This window comes from Fibroporia radiculosa (assembly GCF_000313525.1).
Source record: "Fibroporia radiculosa TFFH 294 genomic supercontigs, scaffold8592, whole genome shotgun sequence".
Taxonomy (NCBI): domain Eukaryota; kingdom Fungi; phylum Basidiomycota; class Agaricomycetes; order Polyporales; family Fibroporiaceae; genus Fibroporia; species Fibroporia radiculosa.
The window spans coordinates 317565-330920 of record NW_012133457.1 but is presented as its reverse complement, the minus strand read 5'-3'; the positions used below and the strand labels follow the sequence as shown (position 1 = coordinate 330920).

Below are 13356 nucleotides of genomic sequence, written 5' to 3'. Positions count from 1 at the left end.
CGGCGGAACTGGCGGGCGCTTTGCCGAATTCGATCGGGATTGAGTGCAGCAGCCACACCGGACGCGTCGAGTTGACCTTTCCTTCGACCATGTCTCACAGCGAGTCTGAGGACGACGGCATTGACGACGCCGAGTTCGACAGAACGACAGAGGGCGACGACGAAATCGACGAGGACATCCTGGATGCCCTCGAGGGTGATCTCGCTGCCGCCGCCGCAGAGGAGGGCACGGACGGGGAGGATGTGCGCCAGCTGTTCCCGTTCTCGTGGCATCGTCCAGCTAACCATCTGACCGTATAGGACTCCCTCTCAGATGATTCCGACGGCGGCTCTGACGACGACGAAGCAGGCTACGACGACGTGCTCTCACAGAAGCAGGTGCAGGTCGAAGACGTCTCCGGCTCTGTCCCTCCTGCCACAACGCTCTCGTCATCAAGAGACTCGCCGTCTGGAGAAGGTACGTGGAAGCGATACAGGACAGGACCTTCAGAAACATTGACACGCTCGTAGAACACAGTCCTGCGGCCGCCGCACCACCCCGAAGCCGCTCGCTCTCGCCGGCGCACATGCGGAGGATCAAGCTGCTCTCCGACATCTCGTGGCCCCGGTCGTACACCGTCGAGGCCATCTGCGCCATTCCCCAGCCTGTGCCCACCCACTGTCTCGCGTCCTCTCTGTGCCTGACGCACCTCCTCACCGGCTCTGAGGACGGCTACATCCGCAACTACGACATCTTCTCCGCCGTGAACGGTAAGGTTTTCCTGACTGCACCGCAGAGGCATCATTGCGGTGTCATGGAGGGTCTCATGAAAGCTGGTCAGATCAAGTTCTGGTGGGAGAACCCGGGTGCGTCCGACGCGGGTGTCAACTATGGCTCGTCTGAGGAGCCACGGCTGTCCTCGGTATACAGCCTGGCGATGCACTCGGATGCACTCTGGTCGCTGGCTGGCTCGGACGTGGGTGTGCTCCCCGCGCGAGTGACCGACATAATTGACAATCCTGTTCGCAGCAAGGACAAATCAACTTGTTCACTGTCCGTCACGATCCTGGCAGGTTGTGTCATTCGATGAAAGGCCACCGTGGCCGCCCTGTCTCTGGGCTTGCCATGCAACACGACGAGAAGGGGTTCTTCAGTGCCGGTTGGGACGGCGAGGCTGTGGTGAGGGTTACAGTGTATATTGTTTTCGAGTATGCCTGACTGGTGGCTCCACATCAGCAATGGGACTTGAACACGGGCTGGGCCGTGCGGAACTTTACAGCGCATGGATCGCAGCTTACTGCCATCGCAGTGCGACCGCTGGCTGCTCCGCATGCGGGTCATCACTGGAGCTCACCGCGACTGAACAACCAGATGCAAATCAGCACACAGGGACCTCCCGGAGATTCGTCTGCACTCGGCGCCGCCGGCGAGGAGATGGACTGGCTGAAGGCCGAGCTGGAGGGCGACTCTGAGCTAATTGGGCAGGCCGCCATGGGCCGCCGGATGTCTGCTGGGGCGGCGGCGCCGCCGCCCCAGAAGCACGAAGAAGACGATAAGTCGGACGGATCTTACGATCCTCTCTTTGATGACGAGCCGGACGCCGACGGCGAGCCCGACCAAGGCGACGGTGCTATGGTGCCACCCAACCCGGCCGCGCCCCCTTTCAGCAACCTGTCCCATGCGCGGTTCTCGGATACGAAGCAGCGCTCGTTTTCTACCTCACAAGCGCATTCGGGCACTAGGAGCGCCGTGGCTCCAAAGAACGCGCCGCCGATATTAGACCCCTTGACCTACGCGACATTTTCGTCGGACACGTTGATGACTGCGTCTATCGACGGGCAAGTCATCCTGTGGGACACCCGCGTCCACTCGCCCGGGACGGGGGTAGGCCGGCTCTGGATGAGCGACAAGACGCCGCCGTGGTGCGTCTCGGTGAGTGTTGCCCACGGTTGCGGCTATATGTAGCCTCATGTCCGCACCAGGCTTGCTGGTCGGCCGACGGCGCGCAGATATACACCGGTAGACGGAACGGCACCATCGACATCTACGACGTCCGACAGACGGGACGTGTGGGGTCGGGGACGCCCAAGATCCTGAAGACGCTTCGAAATCCCGTTAGTTCTGGGGTGGTCTCGTGCGTCGTCGCGTTTCCCGACGGACGGCATCTTGCATGGTGAGGTGGCTTTTGTGCCCGCGTTCTGGAGGTCTCGCTGACGGTCGCGCAGTGCGTCTAACGACAACATTCGCCTGTGGAACGTGGCGGAGGCTGGCGAGCCCGATGCGCTCGGTAAGATGAAGAGCGGCGTGCAGTTCAAGATTATACCAGGACACCATGGCGGATTCATCTCGCAAATGCGTGAGTGTTTATGTCGTTCGGAGTGGAGAGGGTCCTCATCGCCTCCTCCAGTCGTCGATCCTGCCGCAAGGTTCCTGGTCAGTGCCAGCAGCAATCGGGGCTGGTTTGGTGAATCGACGCGGACTGTGTTTGTGCATGAAATCAAGCACCTCAGATGATTCAACAACCGCCATTCGCTCTGTTTGGATATTACCACGTCAACGCCCCATCGCACTCTAGAGATACGAATGAAGCCATTCGTGGATGTCGAGAGCCCCGCAGCGTTTTCTCCGGCGCGTATATCGTCAATGGCTCACTCTCGCGCGCAATTTACGATAGCACTGCATCGTCACGTCAAAGCCGATGCCTGGCAGAGATACCTGCACACTTTATGTCACGGCTCAATTCCGATGTTGGCATTGCTGTGGCTGCCGTAACTTATGTCTTAGATGTGATCCGACCCATTGTTGTTCCTGACCAGCTAAGAGAGATATTGTCCGCATTGTGATTATTCCTCATATGATCCTGCTTGACCCATTTAGCTAGACGTTCTCGTCGCGCCTCGAGACTCAAATGACCCAGTACCGTTCCGGGTGCTCAGATCACCGCTCGGTTCCGCCCGCCGTTTCTTCCATCGCTTCTTCTGCGCCGAGGCTGCAGCTCTGTTCCCGAACAGGAATGTGGACGTGTGCTTGTCGGCGCCTGTCTTCTTGGAAAAGGCGGACGTGCCCTCGAACAGCATCTTTGGGAAGGTGATCGTGGGTTGGTCGACAGGGGATGTGCGAAAGAGCTTACCACCCAGAATCCCCAGAGGGATATTGCAGCCGCGGGAAATGTCACGAGGAGACCGAGAGAGCTCACAGATCTTGTATTGTATGCCAGGAAGGCAATGATGGCGCAGGCCGAGCTGAGTGGTGCCAGGAGGGGATGCCTCGTCGTGGCCTGGTTGGGGTCGAAGAGCGGCACCGAAGGGACCTGGCACACAATGAGCTTGTGTGCAGCGAACATCTCGGGGTGGACTCACATTGAGGACGAGGACTATTGCGGCGGCGACGAGCAAAATGCCCAGGTTGCGCGCGAGGAAGGACTCGAGCGGGGTGAGATAGGTCCTGCGCTCGGATCCCCCGCCCTCGACGAGAAAGAGGAGAAAGCGGGGGAAGAGGAGCAGGGTTGTGGCCGATACAGCCAGTCTGGGGCGGACGAGGTGAATTGAGAGACGAGGGGCGTGTGGAGGGGAATACGTACATGCTGGCTGCGCCCCAGGCCCAGTAGAGGACGCTTTCTGTGTCGACAGAGACAGCGAGCGACTGGGGTGCGGGCGCGGGCGCGGGCGTGGGCTCATCGCACGTCGTGGTCGAGAAGTCCTGGAGCTCAAAGTTGTCGGACATGGCAGCGACGGCCAACTGCGCGCGCGCTCACGATTCAAAGTCGCTCAGCCTGCGCCGGCCATGACGTCATCCATCATCCACGCCCAGCCTCGTCCAGATGCACACAACAAAGAAACATACATCTGCTCATCCTCCCGTTAAAAAGAAAGACAAGACAAGACGTCTTTCTTGCAAAATAACAGCCGCGTTTCAAGTGTTCAGTTCACCGACGTCTGTCTCCCCCCGCTGTTTCCTCGCCCCTTCGTAACCCAGAGAACCTGGCTGTGTGCTTACCACCTGTCGTCCACAGACGTTCCCTTGAACAGCATCTTTGGGAGAGTATTCAAATGCACGCACAGGGGTCGTACAGGAAGGCTCACCAGCCAAAATCTCCAAAGGGACATTGCACGATGATGAGGGCTATCGCTGCGGGGCCAGGAGCTGGACTGTGGCAGGTACGACCAGCCTGGCTGGTCAGCGGTAGATCAGCAACGAGGACTGCTTCGTGTCGGGAGAAATGAGTGAAGCGTACACATGGGCTGTGCCCCACGCCCGTAAAGCCACCGCGGTTGCAATCATCCGAGCCCGATATGACAGTGGGCATCGGAATAGTCTCCTGCATGAGCAGAGCAGATACTTCCACTCCCTTCACCGGATATCCGTGCCAACTGTGCGGCACTCGCGAGTTCCTGGGCTGCGTCGGCCACGCCATCATGAACGGACAAAACAAAGTGCAAGGATTAAGTTATGTGCGGATACAGCAGTGCGTACAATACTATCGTGAGCAGTCGTAAAACCGAATACATAGAGCGCGACAACAATACATCCCTCAGATCGTCTCCTTACCAGCCACCCCCCTGTGAGCCCCAGTCAGACTGCTGAATCAACCCCGCGCGCGATGGGTGCACTCCGGGTGGTCCAGCGCTCGCCGGGGGCGGTGGATACCCAGGCACACCGTATGACGACGAGCCGTAGGGCATCGGCGTAGCGTACGACGCAGGCGTCGGTGCACCAAACCCTGACGGGGGCGGAGCGCTTCCTTGGCCGTAAGGGTTTGGTGTACGTCCCACCTGCCGGACCGACATATGTCCGGGAGTGGCATGTCCGGGTGCTGGTGTCCTCGCAGGCGTGCGGGCCCCGAACGGTGTCTTGCCACCAAGCCCACCCCCACCGAGGTTCTTCGACTCGTGTATATGTCTTCCAGGACGTGAACTTGAGCACGATACCCCAGGCGGAAAAAAGGACAGCTTACCTGACTTTGAATGCGTCGCACAACTCCGACACACCCGTCGCTGGAGTATCAAACAAGTAGTACGCTTCCGGGGTCACTCGCACAGGCTATGGCAGCATCAGCGTGAACGCATCTGCGGATAGTTTTGTAGACGTACCCATGTCTGAACAGTCGAGTTTTTGTTTGCCAAGAAACACAGACTGAAATGGCCCGGTCGTTTGCGATTGAGGGTGAATCCATACGCACTCTTGGCAGGGTTGGCAGCTACGAAGTTCTTCAAAAAGAGGTCTGTACAAGGGAAGGTTATAGCTATGTCCAGTGTCTCATGGGTGTAAAACTTACGGAGATCGTCCTCCGCACCGTGCTTAAACTTCTCGTGGGCCATCAGTTCCTCCACCTTGCGAGCCATGGCCGACACATGATTGACGATCAGTTCGTCGAGATCAGAGTACTGATGCGTGCCATCGACAATGAGCTTGCCGCCCACGGTTTGACCAGTGGGATCAGCGTTGGGTTCCACAACATCTAGACCGACATAAGGTCAGCGCGACGTGCCGAGTGCGCACGCAAACATACACATACCAATATGCTGAAACAGTTTCTCATCGACCTTCCACGTCACAGCAAGATGGTTCACTCCCTTCGACGACGGCCGGATGACCACATCGCCCCGCTGCTGCTTGTCCAGATATTGTTCGGCCTGCTGGGCATTGAAGTTGTGGAAATTCGGATGCTTGATGACCCGCCGCGTCTTGTCCACTTCAGCCCTCTTTTTCCTCGCCTGGATTTCAGTGTCGCGAGAATGCTGCTCGTGGTCCCACGCATCATCATGCTTCACCCGGCGGAATTGGCTATCACCGGCACCTACATCCGCAGGTCGCGATGATAGTTCGACCCAGAACGAATCGTTTTCCAATTCAAGCTTGACATCGATGATGACTCCCTGCATAGTCTGTCCTGACTTGACAACGTCCCCCGGGTTCCCAACCGCATGGTCCGCAAGGTATTGCGAGTTGATATGACCATCAATGCCCGAATCAAGTCGAACAGCCACGAAATGCTGTTTCGCCCGGAGCACCAAGACCGAAACAATGAGCCCAACACGCAAAGTGCGCATGGTCTCTCCAGTGAGCATGGTAAGTATTTCCTCCGCCGCTGGCAGCGGGAACGGCTCTCGCTCCTCCCCGAATGGCTTCAACAGTTCAGAACGGATGATGTTGAGCGTGTGGCGCTTCTTGTCTTGGTTTGTCTCATACATGTTGACCGCAAAGTCGTCTAGGTTGAGCTCGTCCAACTTTCGTTCGTTTTCTGGATCAGCCATGATGAGTGCAACCACATGAGAGGGATGTTCATCGTGAATGTCCTCCTCGTCGAGTTCGAGTGCGTCTGTTGCCATCTTGCGAGCCAGCTCATAGTCCTCAGGATGTATGCGTGTGCTGTCTAGAGGATCCGGGGCATCCAAATCTTCGTTGTGCCGGTTCTTGATAGGCTTGGGCTCAGAATCTTGCACGATTCGCAAAAATCCTGCCGCATTGAGGAAGATCTTCGTCGTGAGGAGAGTGTTCTTAACAAATTGATCTCGATTGACAAGGTTGCCACCCTGAAATTATGTTAGACACGCCTTGAAAAAGCAACTACGGGTACCAACCATAGACGCAATCTTTTTCACCAGCACTTGGGATTTTCGGGGACCCAAACCACAGACGAATGGCAGCATGTGTTGATAGTACGGGTCGGTGACGGCACGATTGATGTCAACCCCAACCTTGTTCGTCACATCGACCAAGACTCTCTCTAGAGCAGACAGCAGCTTCTCCGTAGGTATCTAGGCTGAAGGTTAGAGTTGGTGTAATAAGAGGTCAGCAATTACCACTTACCAGGTGTTGATTGTCCTCGTCGAAAAGACTAGCCTTGATGTCTGCCCCGAGCGCCGCATATTCATTGAGCGGATGCTGCGTGTATCTCGCGAGTCCGACACAGTACTTGGCAAGGGGAGAAAGAGCGCTAAACTCTTCAGCCGCACGCTTGCTATGCTGGTAAATACGAGCGACCTCGTCCAGCACATATATAACGGGGATATTAAGGGAATCCTCCGGCCGAGCATCTGCAGGATCACTGAGTGGCTCACCGTTCGGATTCTTAACGGCAGCCTTAACACGCGACGCTAGTTTCGCTGTAGCAATACTGAAACCCCCAACAACGATGACATCAGGTTTCCGCCTTTTGAGTATGTCAACGAATTCGTCTCGGTTATCCGAATCGACGAGGTTATCTATCCTGGTATGCTCCCGGAGACGTCCTGCCTCATCTATGAAGACGACGGTAATGACGTCCTTGTGAGGCTCTCCCTTGCCCCACGACATAGCAAGGACGCTGGGGGCCTCGCCAGGACGCATGTCAGTGTTCGCATATGGCGCAACATCGATTCGCTATAAGCTGTGTTTCAGTGCATGGTATTGCGACTGCGCATTTGGCTCACCTCGCGTAGAGTCTGTGCGCATCGGTCTGCCAGGAACTCTTCAGCTTCCTCTCGTATCCATTCTCTGGTCCATTTGACCCCGATAGGCATGAGGTGCTGTTCGAGTGTCTCCTGGATCACACGGGAACGTTCCTCGTTCCACGCTCGAGCAGTGTCGCTATAACTGTCTGATGCAAATGCATCATTCAGCCTTCGCTCGAATGTGGACTTAGCATCTGCAGGTAGAGTTACGGAAACCGTGACCAAATGTTGAGCCTCGGCTTGAAGTATATGAAGGAATTGAGCTGTGCGTAGCATGTCCACCGCTCGCTTATTGTGTAAATATTTGAAGTTCTGAAAAGATCGTTCAATGAGCTGAACACTGAAAGTGAATGAATCGCACGCACAAAGTAAGGATTATGCTCATCAATTTTGGTAATACCTCGCTCGGTAGGTAACACAGAAACGCGAGCGTCCATTTTAAACAAATTTCGCATTTCTTGCCTGAGAAGAGGATCCTTGCCGAGTTCAGTTGCCAAGATCATTCTCGCCCGAGCAAGCAATTCCTCTGGCGATTGCGCCCTATTAGCATCAGGATCGGCGAACTGCTCCGCGTAAGCTAGAGGATTTAGTTCCGGGTCATCAACGAAATGTGATTTATTCTCTGAGATAAAATTGAGAACAGTCTCATGAGGTTGGATTCCAAATTTCTACGATAAATGGTCAGTAGAGGCGTGTCAAAAAAAATTGCACTACATGCCTGTGCCAATTTCGACACTATGCTCTTCTTGGCTAACTCGTAGGCGGATATACGACTAGGCATCTTGGGTTTTTTGATGTCCATCTGCTCTTCGTCATCGTGAAAGCGAAGCGCCGCTCTGCTATTGCTGTCGTCTCTATATTTCATCCCTAACCATTCGGTGGCGTCCGCGACCATTTCGACACTCTCAATCCGCTTCCGAATCTCGTGTTCGAAATACTCGTCCGTCGCGCCTAACCGTCCGTACATAGAGTCGAGGGCGCTGCGACGCTCCGAAAGCGAGCGGTATTTTTGACCCACAGTGTATACACGCCACAACTCATCCAAGTTGAGCAACTCAACTTGCGTTTTGAGCTCCTCCGGATTGAAATAAGTGATGTAATCGCGCTTGTGGGTCCAGATATATGGAACTTCGAACTCCTGGACGAATAAAAATCGTAGCGCACACGAGATTGCTTGAACAAGGTCTGGCAAATATCGATGATAAACCCCATCTGCACGAAAGAAGTCGCGTTCTTTCCGCGGAGATAGACGTGTGATCACCCAAGAAGCCGCGTCATCCAGGTCGTTCTCGGTCAACGGCTTGTGCAACGATAACGTCGACGAATCTGACAACGAGGACGTTGCCAGTTGCATTCTCTCTGGAATATCTTGGGCACGTATAAGATCATCGTCTTCCGTCAGCATTCGGGCACGTATCTCTGAAGGCTCGAAAACCTAGAGCAGAGGATGAGAAGTATCTAAAGACAGATTGGAGAAACGCACATCCTGATATTTCATCTCCGGCTTTTGTTGTTCCTCGTCAATCGCCGCTTCGTCATCAGCCATGAGTGCCCAATCGTAATCATGACCGTCGCCGAAAACTTCGTGAATCTCCTCCCAAGCACTATGTCCAGCTTGTTATACGACGATAGTTTAACAGCGACTGGCCTACTCACTTCGCATCAATTCCTGCCAGTTCAGGTCTACCCATTGCTTTGCGGCGCGCCTTTTCCAACCTCCTCCTTTCTTGTCTCCTTTCTTCTCGTTCCTCTTCATCCATCGCGCCTCCGGGCTCTTCCTCATCCTCATACTCGATAAAGTTGTCCATATCATCGTCCCCTTCATCCACCTCGTCCAAACCCCCCACGTTCCCCTCATCGTCCCAAATTTTTTGTATGTCCTGGACTTGAGGAAGGTCTAGGTCATCATTGTCAAGGTCGTCGTCTGAAGACTCCACAACATGTTTCCGCCTAGATGTAGATGGAGCAGGTGGGGACGCTGAATCCCTAGCGCGCCGAAGACGAGTCAGCCTATTTCGAGAGAAAGAGGCACCTGTATTTTCCTCGAGGAGTTCGAGGTCGTCTTCTTCCAGAGCTTCCTCTTCTTCTCGGTCTACGACAGATGTAAGATAAGCGAAAGCTATCCAACATATAGTGAGCTCACGTACGGCGTCTGTGGTGTCGCTTTCGTCGCTTTCGTCGCCTACGCCTCTCTTCCTCTTCGTCCATCTCATCCTCGTCCTCAACTTCATCAACAATGAAGCCTTCCCGAATCTTTCTCTCCTCTTCTTCATCCTCTTCAGGCTCCTCTGAGCTGTCGTCGGAGACGCCTGCTGCAGCATTATCGTCAACCTCGTTCCCCTGCATAGGGTCGTCTTCGTCCGCGTGATGGACGGGGGCCTGAGATGGATCACCCACTGGCGACGACATGGTGGTTGGACTGTGACCAAATAAGCCTCGCCTCAAAAGGGTTTTCTGCCAAAGTTTGCAGGTTGGCTTTGGGATGGCTGCAGCACACAGAGGAATCTAGATCAGCCCAGCGGTTAAGTAAACGACCACAGCGCCGGCCGTGTTCACTGTTGTGATAATATAACTCAGATAGTAAAAGAATATTTTCGGAGTTTCAAAATGTGCCCAATAACGGGCCGACATACAACTGTAAACTGATGGGATCCGGATTCCGAATTACGACCACAACCGTAAGCATGGACGACTCTGATACTCATTTGCATTTTTTGCGGCTCGCCCTCGATGAAGCACGCAAGTGCGTGCCAATGCCAACTGCTTTCAGTGTTGGCTGCATCTTAGTATCTCGACCAACCGACTCTGACGGTCCGATCATCCTGGCTCGTGGATATTCGCGAGAGCTACCAGGAAATACACATGCTGAGGCAAATGCGTTGGCCAAAGCACGTCAATTGTCTCAGCAAGAACTACACCATCTCTTCCCATTTACCTCATCCGACACAACTATTGACGATATCTTGACGATGGCTGATATATATACCACCATGGAGCCATGTTCAGTACGAGCGTCAGGCCTGGCACCTTGTGCGGATGCCATTATAGCGGCAAAGTTGCGTCGGTGTTTCATTGGTGTCGCAGAGCCCGACGATTTCGTCAAATGCGAAGGAGCGCAGAAGTTGGACAGCGCAGGAATAGAGGTGATTTGGGTCAAGGGTCTGGAGAATGAGTGCTTGGATGTGGCCAGACGAGATCACTGAGAGCGCGTTGTGGACAGCAAGGACTTGATAATGTTCTACTTTCTGTTGTGAAGAAATGTGGGATTAGTTGAACTGTCGAAGAGGCCGAGAGCGGTGTTGCATGTGAACGCGCGCGACGCGGAGATCCAGAATGCACGGATCAAGCATGCATCCCGGCGCTAAACCTGTTGCTTATTCGTTACCGCCATGCGTATTGAAAAGTGCTACTTTTGTTCAAAAAGCGTATATCCCGGACATGGTCAGCTGTCTTTGACGACATCCAACTCTTTAAAATTGACATCCATAATAGGTTCTGCGTTTGTGAGGAATGACGCAAAGGTATTTCGCTTTTGCACCTCAAAGTAAGTTTTTGAGATTGCTCAGGAAGAGATCGACCTAATCGTTCTTACAGATGTCACAAAAACTTCAAGTATGCGGTGATAATGTCTATACACTGCTGCGTTGTCTAATGAATTTCGTAGAATGAAGCGTAACCCGAGGAAAGTGCGATGGACTAAGGCATTCCGCAAAGCTGCTGGGAAGGAGATGACAATCGTGCGCTTAGCTTCCAGTTTATTTGATCGTCTTTCTCACATACCTCCAAAGGATTCTACGATCGAGTTTGAGAAGAGGAGAAATGTTCCAGTACGCTACGACCGCGAGTTGATACAGACAACCGTCAAGGCGATGAAACGGATTGCGGATATCAAGCATCGCAGAGAACATGCATTCTGGAAGAGCAGGTGTGTTTTTTGTCTACTCTTGTATGGTGACAGCTCCTACATGTGACAATAGAATGGCTGCGAGTAGAGAGAAATTGCGCGCGTCTCGGAAGAAGAAACTGGAGAAAGCAAAGACAATGTCTACCAAGCTAGTAGAGCCTATGGCAGCACAATCATCGGAGAGCGAGAAAGTGCGGGAGAAGATCAGGGTCCCGGCAAAGTCAAGGAGCGCACTGATCCCAGGAGAGGGTCGCTCTATGGGTATGGAGATTGACTGACGCCCATCATCGCTTTTTTTTGTCTGTCTTGCTCAGGTCGATCCTTTCAGATGCATTTCCTGCGTGTATTAATTGTTCTAAGTACGTACGCGATATACGAGTATGCGTGTCGTGATAGCCTGAGAGCGTGACAAGAGGAATTGATTTAATATTACAGAAAAAAGAGTCCCGGCAAGCTCGTTGAAAACTTTCCTATCGCTTCTTGTACTTTGCTTCGTTCTCGTGTTTAATATTGGGATCCAATGAATTCTGAAGGCCCATAAGAGTCTTGCTGACCGCTTCGCTTGCACCGATCATGGGTCTCAACACCGCTATTGGGACAGCGCGCACGACAGCCCGGACAGGGCCCTTCTCATTCATTTCAGGTGAGCTTTGTCTGAGAGACAAATTGACATGATGTACGCACCTCGTTTCCTGATCGCTCATACACCTCCATCGGTACTGCCAGAATTGTTTGCGCTGCAGAGTTGAAGTTGTTCCTCAAGCTCTTGTAGGCCGACTGGACGCCCTCTCGCACATTTGTCGGTTGATCAGCATAACGGCTAATCAGATCATCTGCATCATCTTCATCTCCTAGCTGTTCAAGATCATCTACGAACAAAGGCCCTTGAAGAGCCTCTGCTGTGACCTGATCGTTGAACTGACCCCCGATCACGTTCTCCGCCTGTTCCAAAATCACTTGGGTGCCAGTTGCGAGCCGCGCACCCAATTTGATAGCCTCCATGGCCGTCGATTTTACGAACGCTGTCGTCCCCTTTTGTAAACCATGAACAACTCGGCCATCCTTCTTGTATTGTGCGATGGGCAACAGCACGAGATCCGCGACACCAGAGCCAACATTGACTACAGACCGGATGGGGGACACCCCAGAAATAACGTCTACGAGCTGTGTAGCCTTGACGTCAGGAGTCCATAAATCATTCAGGAGGTCGAAAAATCTGGCCCAGCCAGTGATCTACAGGAGCGTAAATTGACATGCTTAGTTTGACGTCGTTTGGTGACTTACCCCCGTCAGAGTAATATGACGAAGCGTCATCTCAGCACCGTCGAAATGGAAGAAGTTCATCAGCTCAATTGTTCGTCCAGCACGCAGAGCCCTGTAATCGACGCGTCTCGGTTTATAGTCCATTTTGATGTCCACGGGGAACACCTCCGCCTGTTCTGGTCGTGAGGCAAGCGTAAGTTAGTGAATGATAAAGAAGACACGTCCAGGTATAAGACCTATTCGTGCAATCCTGGAGTAACTTACGGAGAAAAATCTCGTCTGCTGGATCGGAACTGGGCACAGGTGCACTTTCAGGGTCTTTGAAGCTGAAAAATTTCTTCAAGAAATCAAGTGCGTCCTGATCAACGTGTAATCGCAGAGGTAGGATCTTAGCCTGTGACAAAATAAATCAGGTAATGGAAAAAAATAGCCGTATTGACGTACGCGCAGCCTCGCTTCTTCTGATGGGTGATCGGGAACTGGATGAACCGTCCGCAGTTCAACTCTTACCATGTTGGAGCCTGTCTCGCGGATATTCCCTCGGGAGTCTTCGCGGAGCGCCGTCAAGAATTTCTTCCAAGTCGAAGTCTTGATGTGATCCAATATTTCCGCATCCTGGACAGTGACGAGAGTCCTTGCGACGTGGTCAGATCCAGGCTTGTAATGGTCGATCTCGGCGTTCACCCCGAGCAATCGAAATTCAATACTAGGGCCTTTAGATCGACTGAGGTACTTGCGCCGACGGGTACGAGGCAGCTGCGCCGGGGATTTGCTGGG

At 53.5% G+C, this 13356-nt stretch overlaps 4 protein-coding genes across 4 annotated transcripts; 2 read left to right on the top strand and 2 right to left on the bottom strand.

Moving 5' to 3' along the window:
* Positions 1-89: 89 nt before the first annotated feature.
* Positions 90-2822, top strand: FIBRA_06798 (uncharacterized protein; the record flags this gene model as incomplete). The annotated part of the gene is made up of 9 exons (XM_012328507.1): positions 90-242; positions 300-456; positions 510-955; positions 1009-1158; positions 1216-1911; positions 1962-2152; positions 2205-2335; positions 2387-2412; positions 2490-2822. 9 exons carry the CDS (start codon positions 90-92, stop codon positions 2820-2822), a joined length of 2283 nt encoding a protein of 760 aa, XP_012183897.1.
* Positions 2823-2852: 30 nt separating this feature from the next.
* Positions 2853-3702, bottom strand: FIBRA_06797 (uncharacterized protein; the record flags this gene model as incomplete). Its single annotated transcript, XM_012328506.1, has 4 exons — positions 2853-3056; positions 3110-3289; positions 3339-3504; positions 3560-3702. 4 exons carry the CDS (start codon positions 3700-3702, stop codon positions 2853-2855), a joined length of 693 nt encoding a protein of 230 aa, XP_012183896.1.
* An 821-nt stretch (positions 3703-4523) lies between these two features.
* On the bottom strand, positions 4524-9821 carry FIBRA_06796 (uncharacterized protein; the record flags this gene model as incomplete). The annotated part of the gene is made up of 13 exons (XM_012328505.1): positions 4524-4878; positions 4934-5019; positions 5070-5200; positions 5255-5437; positions 5495-6512; positions 6561-6737; positions 6790-7341; positions 7392-7724; positions 7778-8080; positions 8149-8847; positions 8896-9016; positions 9069-9504; positions 9560-9821. 13 exons carry the CDS (start codon positions 9819-9821, stop codon positions 4524-4526), a joined length of 4656 nt encoding a protein of 1551 aa, XP_012183895.1.
* A 980-nt stretch (positions 9822-10801) lies between these two features.
* FIBRA_06795 (uncharacterized protein) lies at positions 10802-11594 on the top strand (the record flags this gene model as incomplete). The annotated part of the gene is made up of 6 exons (XM_012328504.1): positions 10802-10853; positions 10905-10956; positions 11007-11024; positions 11077-11149; positions 11201-11337; positions 11390-11594. The coding sequence occupies 6 exons, from the start codon at positions 10802-10804 to the stop codon at positions 11592-11594; spliced, it is 537 nt and encodes a 178-aa protein (XP_012183894.1).
* Between the last annotated feature and the right edge of the window lie 1762 nt (positions 11595-13356).